General features: G+C 43.2%; 1 protein-coding gene across 1 annotated transcript in view; it reads right to left on the minus strand.

Moving 5' to 3' along the window:
- LOC105003152 overlaps positions 1-10,684 on the minus strand; it is a 16,875-nt gene extending 6,191 nt beyond the window's left edge. The window contains exons 1-3 of the mRNA XM_010860136.1: positions 10,563-10,684; positions 10,084-10,208; positions 9,319-9,467 (exon numbers count right to left, since the gene is read on the minus strand). Of these exons, the coding sequence (XP_010858438.1) occupies positions 9,319-9,467; positions 10,084-10,208; positions 10,563-10,684 (396 nt within the window). The remainder of the gene's footprint in view (positions 1-9,318; positions 9,468-10,083; positions 10,209-10,562) is intronic.
- Positions 10,685-12,097: the final 1,413 nt, after the last annotated feature.

Genomic DNA, 12,097 nt, shown 5'->3' on the forward strand with positions numbered 1-12,097 from the left:
CTGGTTCCTCTGCCTTTTCTAAAACCAGCTTGAACATCAGGAAGTTCATGGTTCACGTATTGCTGAAGCCTGGCTTGGAGAATTTTGAGCATTACTTTACTAGCATGTGAGATGAGTGCAATTGTGCAGTAGTTTGAGCATTCTTTGGCATTGCCTTTCTTTGGGATTGGAATGAAAACTGACCTTTTCCAGTCCTGTGGCCACTGCTGAGTTTTCCAAATCTGCTGGCATATTGAGTGCAGCACTTTCACATCACTTCATGGCAAATAGATGGGGAAACAGTGACATACTTTATTTTGGGGGCTCCAAAATCACTGCAGATGGTGACTGCAGCCATGAATTTAAAAGACGCTTGCTCCTTGGAAGAAAAGTTATATCCAACCTAGATAGCATATTAAGAAGCAGAGACATTACTTTGCTGACAAAGGTCCATCTAGTCAAGGCTATGGTTTTTCCAGTAGTCATGTATGGGTGTGAGAGCTGGACTGTAAAGAAAGCTGAGCACTGGGGAATTGATGCTTTTGAACTGTGGTGTTGGAGAAGATTCTTGAGAGTCCCTTGGACTGCAAGCAGATCCAACCAGTCCATCCTAAAGGCAATCAGTCCTGAATATTCTTTGGAAGGACTGATGCTGCAGCTGAAACTCCAAGACTTTGGCCACCTGATGTGAGGAGTTGACTCATTGGAAAAGACTCTGATGCTGGGAGGGATTGGGGGCAGGAGGAAGAGGGAATGACAGAGGATGAGATGGCTGGATGGCATCACTGACTCAATGGACATGAGTCTGAGTGAACTCCGGGAGTTGGTGATGGACAGGGAGGCCTGGCGTGCTGCGATTCATGGGGTCGCAAAGAGTCGGACATGACTGAGTGACTGAACTGAACTGAACTGATGGCAATACTGTTCTTTACTACATGGGACTTTACTTTCACCACCAGACACATTCACAACTGAGCATCATTTCTGTTTTGGCCCAGCCACTTCTTTCTCTCTGGAGCTATTAGTAATTGCCCTCCACTCTTCCCCAGTTTAGCATACTGAATGCCTTCTGACCTGGGGGGCTCATCTTGCAGTGTCATATCTTTTTGCCTTTTCTTACTGTTTATGTTCTCCAGAGAAGAATACTGAAATTGGTTGCCATTTCATCCCCTAGTGGACCATGTTTTGTCAGCACTCTTCATCATGACCCATCCATCTTGAGTGACGCTACATACCATGGCTGATGGCTTCACTGAGTTATGAAAACCCCCTTCATCACTACAAGGCTGTGATCCATGCCAGTACCAAACTGTTTTGATTACTATAGCTTTGAAGTAAGTTTTGAAATCAGTAACAGTGTTCTCCCATATTACTTTTTCTTCTCTTAATTGTTTGTTTATTTTGGGGTATATTAGTTGTACAGTATTTTAGGATAGGCATTTTGGTTTAGGGTGGAGTTTTGATCAAGATTGCATTGGAATTGTAGATTGCAATGGTTAGTATTGAGATCTTAGCAATAAGTCTTCCAGTCCATGAAAACAGGGTTTGTGTCATTTAATGTCTTCACATAGTTTGACATTTCACTGTGCAAGTCTTCACTTTTTTTGTTAAGTTAATCACTAAGTGGTTTATTCTTTCTGAAACAATTGTAAACAAAACTGTTTTACTTTCCTTTTTTCTTTGATCATTAGTATACAGAAATGCCACTGATTTTAAGCATTGACTTTGTGCCTTGTTACTTTGCTGAATTAATTTATTATTTATAACATTATTTTCTGTGGCATACTTAGGATTTCTGCATATGAGATCATGTCATGGGTGGACAGAGATAATTCTACCTCTTTTCAGATTTAAATGTCACTGATTCATCTATCTGTCTGTATGTCTGTCTTTCCTGACTGCTATGGCTAAGACTCGGTGCTGTGTTGCATAGAAGTGGCAAAACCTAGCATTCTTATGTGTTTCCTGATCTCAAAGGAAAAATTTTCAGTCTTCATCACTGACTGTGATGTTGGCTGTGAGTTTTACTTGTGTGCATGTAGTCAGTTGTGTCCAACTCTTCACGACCTTTTGCACTGTAGCCCACCAGGCGCCTCTGTCCCTGGGACTCTGTAGGCAAGAATACTGGAGTAGGTTGCTGTTTTGTCCTCTAGGAGATCTTCCTGATCCAGGGATCAGACCTGTGTCTCTTGCATCTTCTGCTTTGCAGGCAGATTCTTTACTGCTGAGCCACTGGGGACTTTATGGTGGTAGTTTCCTTAAAATGTTATTTGTCAAGTTTTTTTTTTTTTTTTAAATCATGAAAAGGTGTTGAAGTTTTCAAATTGCTTTTTCTGCATTAATTGAGATGATCATGATTTTTCCCTGCATTATGTGAATGTGGTGCATTGCTTGCTTGCTTGCTAAGGCGCTTCAGTCGTGTCCGACTCTTTGGGACCCCATGGACAACAGCCCACCAGGCTCCTCTGTCCACGGGATTCTCTAGGCAAGAACACTGGAGTGGGTTGCCATTTCCTTCTGCAATGTGGTGTATTACACCAATGCATTTTACTAGATGAAGCATTCTTGCATTCCAGGAAAAATCCCACTTGTGCACGGTGTATAATTCTTATTATATGAATAGATATAAATGATTATATATGTATATATATATGCTCACAATTTCAGCTCCAGCTTCCTAAACCCTGGTAGGGTGGCAGGTGGCCAGGATGCAGCACTGGACCACAGAAGTTTTTGCTTCTAATTACTCATGATTATTATTACTACTGATCCATGGGTGTTGTTTCACACAGTCAATGACTGTCTGACTTAGACCTGAATCTCCTGCCCATCTCCTTAGACCCATCTCCTGCCTCCGTGTCTCACACTGCACTCCTTCCTTCTGGGTCTCGCTCAGACTACATCCTTCCTCACTCTCAGTGAGAGAGCCTGAGAGAGAGGCAAACACTCGTAGTCTAAAATGTTTTCCTCTGAAAATGTTCCTATTTTGCTTTTATTCTTGACTGACAGTTCAGAATAAAAAATCTACAGACCGTTTCTGTGATGTTTCCATTGGTATCTGAAGCTGTTTTCCCCTTGTGTTCCCCCCTAAATTGTGACTGGTGACTGGTCTACTGTTGGGTCTCGCTTGGTCTGCCTTCCCTGCTCTGTGATGAAGTCTCCAATTGTCTTTAATATTCCACAGTCCATTATTGTAGGGTGAGGTTTGAGGAACCTCCACACTGTTCTCTATTATGGGTGTGTTTCATAGTGTCTTATTCATTGATGGTTCCAATAGTGTCTTTTAGGACTTTAACAGATTTACAGGAATTTCTTTTATAAGATAGTCAAATTATTCTATTTCATGAAGCACTTGAGGTCTAGTCCTCCCATTGCAGTCCCTGCTGACCCTCGTTCATGGTAGCATCAGGGCATGTTTTGCTGATAGTGGATCCTTACTGGTTTGTAGGGTTTGATATGTATATAAATGTGTTTTTTGTTGTTGTTTTTGCTCATGTAATGGACCTAAAAATTTCTACCTGTTGCCATTTTTGTTAAGTGTTATATTGGCTTTTAATCAGGAAAGGATTTTTAATTTTCTCAAATGCATTCCAGGGCCTATGAAGATGAACGTTTAGAATTATTCTTAAGTATCATTTCCTTCATGTTCCTCCCAACACAAAGATGTCACTCCAGTTATGATCCAGCAATCCCACTGCTGGGCATACACACTGAGGAAACCAGAAGGGAAAGAGACACGTGTACCCCAATGTTCATCACAGCACTGTTTATAATAGCCAGAACATGGAAGCAACCTAGATGTCCATCAGCAGATGAATGGATAAGAAAGCTGTGGTACATATACACAATGGAGTATTACTCAGCCATTAAAAAGAATACATTTGAATCAGTTCTAATGAGGTGGATGAAACTGGAGCCTATTATACAGAGTGAAGTAAGCCAGAAGGAAAAACACCAATACAGTATACTAACGCATATATATGGAATTTAGAAAGATGATAACAATAACCCTGTGTACGAGACAGCAAAAGAGACACTGATGTATGGAACAGTCTTATGGACTCTGTGGGAGAGGGAGAGGGTGGGAAGATTTGGGAGAATGGCATTGAAACATGTAAAATATCATGTATGAAACGAGATGCCAGTCCAGGTTCAATGCACAATACTGGATGCTTGGGCCTAGTGCACTGGGACGACCCAGAGGGATGGTATGGGGAGGGAGGAGGGAGGAGGGTTCGGGATGGGGAGCACATGTATACCTGTGATGGATTCATTTTGATATTTGGCAAAACTAATACAATTATGTAAAGTTTAAAAATAAAATTAAAAAAATTTTTTTAATAAATAAAAAAATAAAACACCCCCTTCTCCCTGCCTTCACCCTCTTCCTTTGCTTAGTCATATCCATAGCAGTTATAATCAGACACTGGCTGCCTGAATCAGAGGCTGTTTTATTCCATCTTGGCTGCTGTAACGAATACCATAGACCGAGTAGCATATGAACAGCAGAAATTTACTTCTTAACCAGTTATAGGTGCTGAGAAGTCCAGGATCAAGGTGAATACAGATTCCATGACTAGTGAGGAACCACCTTCTGGTTCATAGGAGGATTGCTTTCAGCGCACTCTCACCTCTCAGAAAGGGTGAGGGGCTCTCCCAGGCCTGTTTTACAAGAGCGCTGTTCATCATGAGGGCTCTGCCTTCTGACTTAAATCACATCCACAGGCCCCACCTCCTAATACCATCACCTTAGAGGTTAAGATTTCAGCATATGAATGACTCCTGAGGGCCCTGCACATGTTCAGTACAGGAACAGAGGAGCCGACACCTGCCCATTTCCCAGGAGGGCTCCACGCATGCACAGTGTAGGGGCTAAATGAGGACCCATGCTATCTGAGGTATTTTTTTATGTCACTGATTTTTATATGTCTTATCTATGTTGAAAATATATTTTCACATCTGTCACTTACTATAACCTCATTGGTGTTTTTTTTTTCTTTATGGCAGCTGTGCTTCTCTTTGTTTTTCCAATAAAAACTTGATTTTTAAAATTTATTTAGCAAGATTGAAATTACACAGAGCAGTCATTCAACCTAGGAATAGAAGCAAAAATTTTACACTTTGGAAATGAAGGATGAATTAAACGTGGAAAACCTAAAATAACCAATTGGAAATTACATATTGTGCTTCATTGATACAACTAAATGCTGGATTTTGGAAAAGGAAAGTGTTATTTTTCTATATGGAAATAAATAAACCCTATGAAGCCAATAAAAAAACTAGTGTATTATGAATAGAAAAACTGTATAAAACAAAATTATGTAAACATACAGAACAATTTCATAACTATATATTTGACATGTTAGGCTACATGAATAATTTTCTGAACAACAAAAATTAGCAAATTTCAATCTAGAGTAGACAGAAACTTCAAACAGACCACTTTTGTAAATTATTTTAACAGTTGGTCACACATTCATTTAGGGATGGCCTGAGAAACTGACTCCTTTGAACTGCTGGAAAACTTTGCAATTTATTTTATAAAGGTACTTTTATCCTTGCCTTAGCATCAATAATAAATACCCATTTTTAGAACTGTGCCTTGTTTAAGTTTAAAACGTACATGTGAAAACTCCTGACAACACAGAGCTTATTTATTTTATACATAGAAGTTTGTGTCTCTTAATCCTTGAACCCATCTTGTCCCTCTACTTCCTTCTCACCACTAGCAACTACTTGTTTGTTCCTTATATCTGTAAGTACGTTTCTGTTTTATTACTTAGTGTTTCAGTTTTTCTTTTTATTTATTTATTTATTTAGGCCCTGCCATGTAGCTTGCAGGATTCTAGTTCCCCAAGCAGGGATCAAACCCAGGCCCCCTGCAGTGGGTGTGTGGAGTCCTAACCACTAGATCACCAGAGAATTTACTGTTTTAGTTTCTAGAATCCAGATATAAATGATAACATACAGTATTTGTATTTTTCTGATTTATTTCACTAAGCATAATATTCTCCAGATGTATCCATGTTTTACAAATGGCAAATTTTCACTCTTTTCTATAGCTGAGTAGTATTCCATTGTGTGTGTAATTTATTTTAATCAACTCATATGCTGCTGGGCATTTAGATTGCTTCTGTATCTTGGCTATTGTAAATAATGTGGTACAAATATTAGAGTCCATGTATATTTTTGAATTAGTGTTTTTATTTTCTTCAGATATGCATACTTAGAAGTGAAATTGCTGGATCATGAGGTAATTTTAGTTTTTGTTTTTTGAAGAATCTTCATACTGTTTTGCATACTGGCTGTACCATTTTACATTCCCACCAACAGAGCCTAAAGGTTCCTTTTTCTCCACATCCTCCCCAGTGTGTTATTTCTGACCTTTCTGATGATAGCATGTGGTCAGTGATACTGCATTGCAGTTTGGATTTGTGTTTTTCTAGTGATTTAGAATGTTGAACGTCTTTTCCTGTGCCTGTCGACCATTTGTATATCTTCTTTGGAAAAACGTCTATTTAGATCTTCTGCCCTTTTAAAAATGAGATTTATTTTGTTTGCTATTGAGTTGTATGAGTTCTTTTTTAATTTAATTTTTATTTTATACTGGAGAATAGTTGATTTATAATATTGTATTAGTTTCAGGCGTGCAAGAAAGTGATTTGAATTACATATATACATATATCCATTCTTTTTCAAATTATTTTCCCTTATAGGTTGTTAAAAAATATTGTGGAGAGTTCCCTGTGCTATACAGTAGGTCCTTGTTGATTATTTTGTATATAGTAGCATCTGTGTATTAATCTCAACCTCCTAATTTATCCCTCCCTCCACCTGTCACATTTGGTAATCATAAGTTTGTTTTTAAAATTTGTGAGTCAGTTTCTATCTTGTAAATTAGTTCATCTGTATCACATTTTTAGATTCTACATATTAGCAATATCATATGATATTTGTTTTTCTCTGTCGACTGACTTCACTTCTATGATCATCTCCAGGTCCATCCAAGCTGCTGCAAATGGCATTATTTCATTCTTTTTATGGCTAAGAGTATTCCATTGTGTATATGTACCACATCATCTTTATCCATTTGGCAGTGGACATTTAGGTTGCTTCCACATTTTAGGCATTATAACTAGTAGTGCATTATCTTTTCAGTTTACAGTTTTCTCCCAATATATGTCTAGGAGTGGGCTTGCTGGATCATGAGGTAGTCTTATTTTTTGAAGAGCCTTCATACTGTTTTCCATACTGGCTACACCAATTTACATTCCCACCAACAGTGTTCAAGTGTTTCTTTTTCTCCACATCCTCGCCAACATTTATTTGTGTTCTTCTTGATGATGGCTGTTTTGGTAGATGTGAGGGGGTAACTTCTGTTGGTGTGGATTTGCATTTCACTGATGATTACAAATGTAGAGCATCTTTTCCTGTGCCTGTTTGCCATCTGTATGTCTTCTTTGAAAGACATATCTATTGAGACCTTTGGCTCTTTTTTAAATGAAGTTGGTTTTTTGTTTGCTATTCAGTTGTATGAATTTTTATATATTTTAGGTATTAACCCCTTACAAAATATATGAATTGCAAATATTTTCTCCCATTTCATTTCATTTCTCTGTTTTATTTTGTTGACCTCTGCTATAATTCCACCTGTTACTTTTTGCTTTCCTTTCTTTTGTTTTTAGAATCAGATCCAAAAATCATTTCTGAGGGCTGGTGAAGAGCTTTCTACCTGTTTTGTTTTTTTTTTTTTTTCCTAGTTCTGTGGTTTCAGGTCTTCTACGCAAGGCTTAATGCATTTTGAGTTCAGTTGTAAGATAAGATAGTGGTCCAGTTTGATTGTTTTGTGTGTGAGTGTTCAGTTTTCCCAACATCATTTATTGCAGAGACTGTCCTTACCTACCTTTTATATTTTGGGCTTGTTTGTTGGTGGAGAAGGGAATGGCAAACCACTTCAGTATTCTTGCCTTGAGAATCCCATGAACAATATGAAAGGCAAAAAGATATGATACTGAAAGATGAACTCCCAAGGTCAGTAGGTGCTCAATATGCTCCTGGAGAAGAGTGGAGAAATAACTCCAGAAAGAATGAAGAGATGGAGCCAAAGCGAAAACAACGCCCGGTTGTGGATGTGACTGGTGATGGGAGTAAAGTCTGATGTTATAAAGAACAATATTGCATAGGAACCTGGAATGTTAGGTCCATGAATCAAGGTAAATTGGAAGTGGTCAAATGAGATGACAAGAGTGGCCATCGACATTTTAGGAATCAGTGAACTAAAATGGACTGGAATGGGTGAATTTAATTCAGGTGACCATTATATCTACTACTGTGGGCAGGAATCCCTTAGAAGAAATGGAGTAGCCCTCATAGTCAACAAAAGAGTCTGAAATGCTGTACTTGGGTGCAATCTCAAAAATGACAGAGTGATTTAAGGACAGGAACATAAAGGCCACAACAGATGAGATGGTCAAGTCTGTGTGGCAGATGACAGGCTGCGAGCACCAGTTTGTCCCTGGGCCTCTGTGTGTCCAGCCTGACATGCTGAGCCTGCTGGGCTGTGAGCCCCTGAAGGCACAGCCCCTGAAGGCAGCTGTGTCATCACAGCCTGTGCTGTGGTTATGGGTGTGGACAGTGGGGCCAGACTCTGTGAGTCTGTCATCCCAGCTCCAGCCCCTGCCACCTTTAAGGCCTTGTGTCAAAGTGCCTTGACCTCCTTGGCCAAAGCTGAAACCCCTCTCATCAGGTTTGCTTTGGAAATTAGAAACTCTCAGATCTTAGGAAGCTGTTGCCTATCTCTCCTTACAGGGACAGTTTTCTTCTAGCCTACTAGAGTGAGCACTGGGATACACACACACACGCACACTCACACTGAGGTTTAATAAGGACTGTGGGATGAGATCAGAAGAGGAACAGACATCGGAGGTAATTAGAGGACAAGAAAAGAGACTGGAGGCACAGCCTGCATGGGACACAACTCTGCATATTCCAGGTCTTGTCCCAGTGATGTCTGAGAACATCCCTAGAAGTCCATGCGGGCATTATCCCCAGTGTGCAGGTGGGGACACGGACAGGCCTTGAGAGACACAAGGACTCATCCAGGATGGAGAACACGTAGGAATCAGGAGGTGAGTCTGGACCCAGGTCTGTCTCCTCAGAGCTGCACATAGACCCTGCCCGGGAGCTGTGGGGAGGGCTGTGTGGTGTAACTTGTGAGATCTGTGGCTACATGGATGAAGGATGAGGGATCAACAGTCCAGAGGGCTGTGTGCAGAGATATCAACTGTCAATTCAAGTAAGGGGACCCCAGGAAGTGAAGTCACTTCCTTGACAACAGACCCCAACAGAACTTGGAACCCTGTAACCAGGCACCCACATTCTAGCAACAGCTCCACAGCCTTTGGGGCTCACTTGGCTGAAGACACTTGGTAGAGAAAGATGTTTTCCTGCTGTGTCTCGACTGGCCAGGGCTTCTGCTTGAGGAAACCCTGGAGGGAGAGGTTTTTCAGATGTTTCAGGTGGTTCAGTGCTCAGCCTGGATGCCTCTGGTCCTTTACCAGGAGGTCACCTAAGGTAACCCCAGGCAACCTAGAGCTGGCCACACCAGGCCTGGCTGCCACTGGGAGCCCTCCCTGGGCAGCACTAGCTGCCCTTGTCTCCATGTGGGGGGACGTGGGACTTGAGAGGAGGTTTTCCCTCTGGGCAGGAACAGGTTGGTGGGCACATGGTGACCTGGTGGTCCTGTCACAGTCACACCTGAGGACAGGCTGGCACTTCCTGAGGTGTTTTGATTCAAGAGGGAGGGACTCTGTTTTCTGAAGGACTGCCTGAAGAAGTGGAGTTGGTGGATGGGCAGGGCTGGCAGAATCCTGGATCCCACATAGCTTCTGGTTCCTACTGAAGGCAGAGATCTGGCAGCTTCTCCTGGACAAAAGGAAAGGAGTCCAAGAGAGCTGTGGATGAGGCTGAGGTGCTTTGAGAAGCATCTGGGAGGCCAAAGCTCAGAGTCAGACCCCATGAGAGTCCACACCCATCCCCTCTCCATCATAGCCCTGCCTCCACCCCCCATCCTGAGACCCAGAACACATGGTGTGGTGTGCTCACTGTCTGGTGGAACCTCAGCGGGGATGCTCAGCTGGTGCTTAGGGGATCCAGTGACACTCAGGGACAGCTGAGCCCTCGCTGGTAAAGGATGAGTGTCCGTGGCGGAAGGAGAGCCAGGCAGGTCCCTAGAGGATGAGGCAGCCTGTAGGTGCAGGAGGTAAATCTGAGGAGTTAGGAGGCCCACAGGAAGACTGGGCCAGAGACAAAGCCTGTGTGTTCCCTCCAGGGTCAGATATTCATGGAGCCCCTACATGTTCCCTTGCAGTACGGTGACCAGAGTAGACGCCCTTCCTACCTTCACAGAGGTGACACGAGGGGGAGGGACAGTGTGCTCTCAGGCTGCCCTCAGGAAGTGGACAGATGGTCACACCATGGATCAAGGGCTGTCATTTGAGCAGGCTCGTTGGCGGCCCCTCTCCTGTGTCCAGGCCTCCTCTGCCTGGTCTGCCAGGTGAGATGGACCGTGGAGGAGAACTGACCTCTGGATGGGCACGGCAGAAGGCGCAAAGGCCCAGGTCCCCTCAGGGCAGCCCTGGAGCGCAGTGTGGTGGGAAGGCCAGGTCTCTGACTCTGCTGCCCATGTGATGCCCCCCAGGGCCATGGCCTGCATCCTGGGCACCTGGCTGTACCTTTACCCTGAGGATTTCCAGCAGGCCCCAGAATTTCCCTGCCTGAAGATGCTCCTCGCTTATGTAGAGCTCAACATGCCCGACTTGGACCTGGAGCAGCGAGCCCGCCATCTCCTGGAGCAGCTGGTGACCTTGGAGCCCACTGAGGCAGAGGGGCATGGTGAGGAGGACTCGGGGTGGGTGAGGAGGATGGGGGTGAAAATGAAAGGAGGAGCCTGGCCTGGGCAACACAGAGAGAGCCTCCTGAGGCTGCAACTAGGCCAGGATCACTATTCCCCTGGACTGCAGCCGGGGAGGACCTGCTCATGGCGGAATGGCGTTGTGGACTGAGACTTCAGTTATTGGCAGTGAGACATTTCCTGTCTTTGGGAGACACATGGAAAAGCAGTCTTATTGATGATATTTTCTCTTCTTGTGGCTACAGTACCAGCTCCAGAACAAGCTCTGGAAACATCACCAGACCTGGAGCCAACTATACCTCTCCTGCCACAGCTCCAGAGCCAGAGCATACTCATGCCTTAGCTCTCATTAAACTCATAATGGAGAAAAAGCATCTGCACAGTTTTCAATTCTGGATCCAGAGAAGGTTCTTCAGCACCTCTCCCTCCATCTGCAGAGCCAGAATCATCACAGAAATCTGTCCTAGTACTTCCTCTACAACTTCAGCTAGTATCCTCGATACCGTCAGTTCCAGAGCTAAGCCAGCCTCAGCCAGGGTGCTGTTCCATTGTGCTTTGTCACCAGCTGTTGCCAGAGTATCTTCTTTCAGTTCTAGAGACCACGGCAGAGCCAGTTCTAGTTATTTTCCAGCTAGAGTGAGATAGTACAAAGGTAGCAAGTATCCAAAACGGTAAAGCAGAGAAGACAAATTTTCACTGAGATAGCAACAGCAGACAGCAGCCATCAACCCTTGGCTGACGAAATGAAGGTAACTGAATAGACATCCCTCCAAGTTGAAGTGCAGACCTCTGAAAAGATTGCCGATGTAGGTATCTCTGGTCCCAGAAGAGGGGGGCTCATGAGACTGGGATCTGTATTGGCCACTGAGCAAGTGGTGGCTGACTGACACTCATGTCTTTCATGAGGTATGATGATGCTGGTTTGCAAGCATTAGAAAAATTCAGCTGGTTTTAGCTGCTGCTCGGAGGAGGCACTGTGCCTGCCTAGGTGAAGTAGTATTGCTGCAGTGACACAGCATGTGAAGCAAACGGGAAGACCCCAGGAAATAAACAGGAAGGAACATGTCCCTTTTCCCTCCATCCTTATAGTCTTCCTTAAGCATATACTGTTGACAAAGCAGGGAGGATGGACAGAAATGTGGTTCAGTTCAGTTCAGTTGCTCAGTTGTGACCGACTCAAATGTGGTTACGATGGGAAAAAGTAAC

This window comes from Bison bison, unplaced genomic scaffold (genome assembly GCF_000754665.1).
Source record: "Bison bison bison isolate TAMUID 2011002044 unplaced genomic scaffold, Bison_UMD1.0 scf7180017864462, whole genome shotgun sequence".
Taxonomy (NCBI): domain Eukaryota; kingdom Metazoa; phylum Chordata; class Mammalia; order Artiodactyla; family Bovidae; genus Bison; species Bison bison.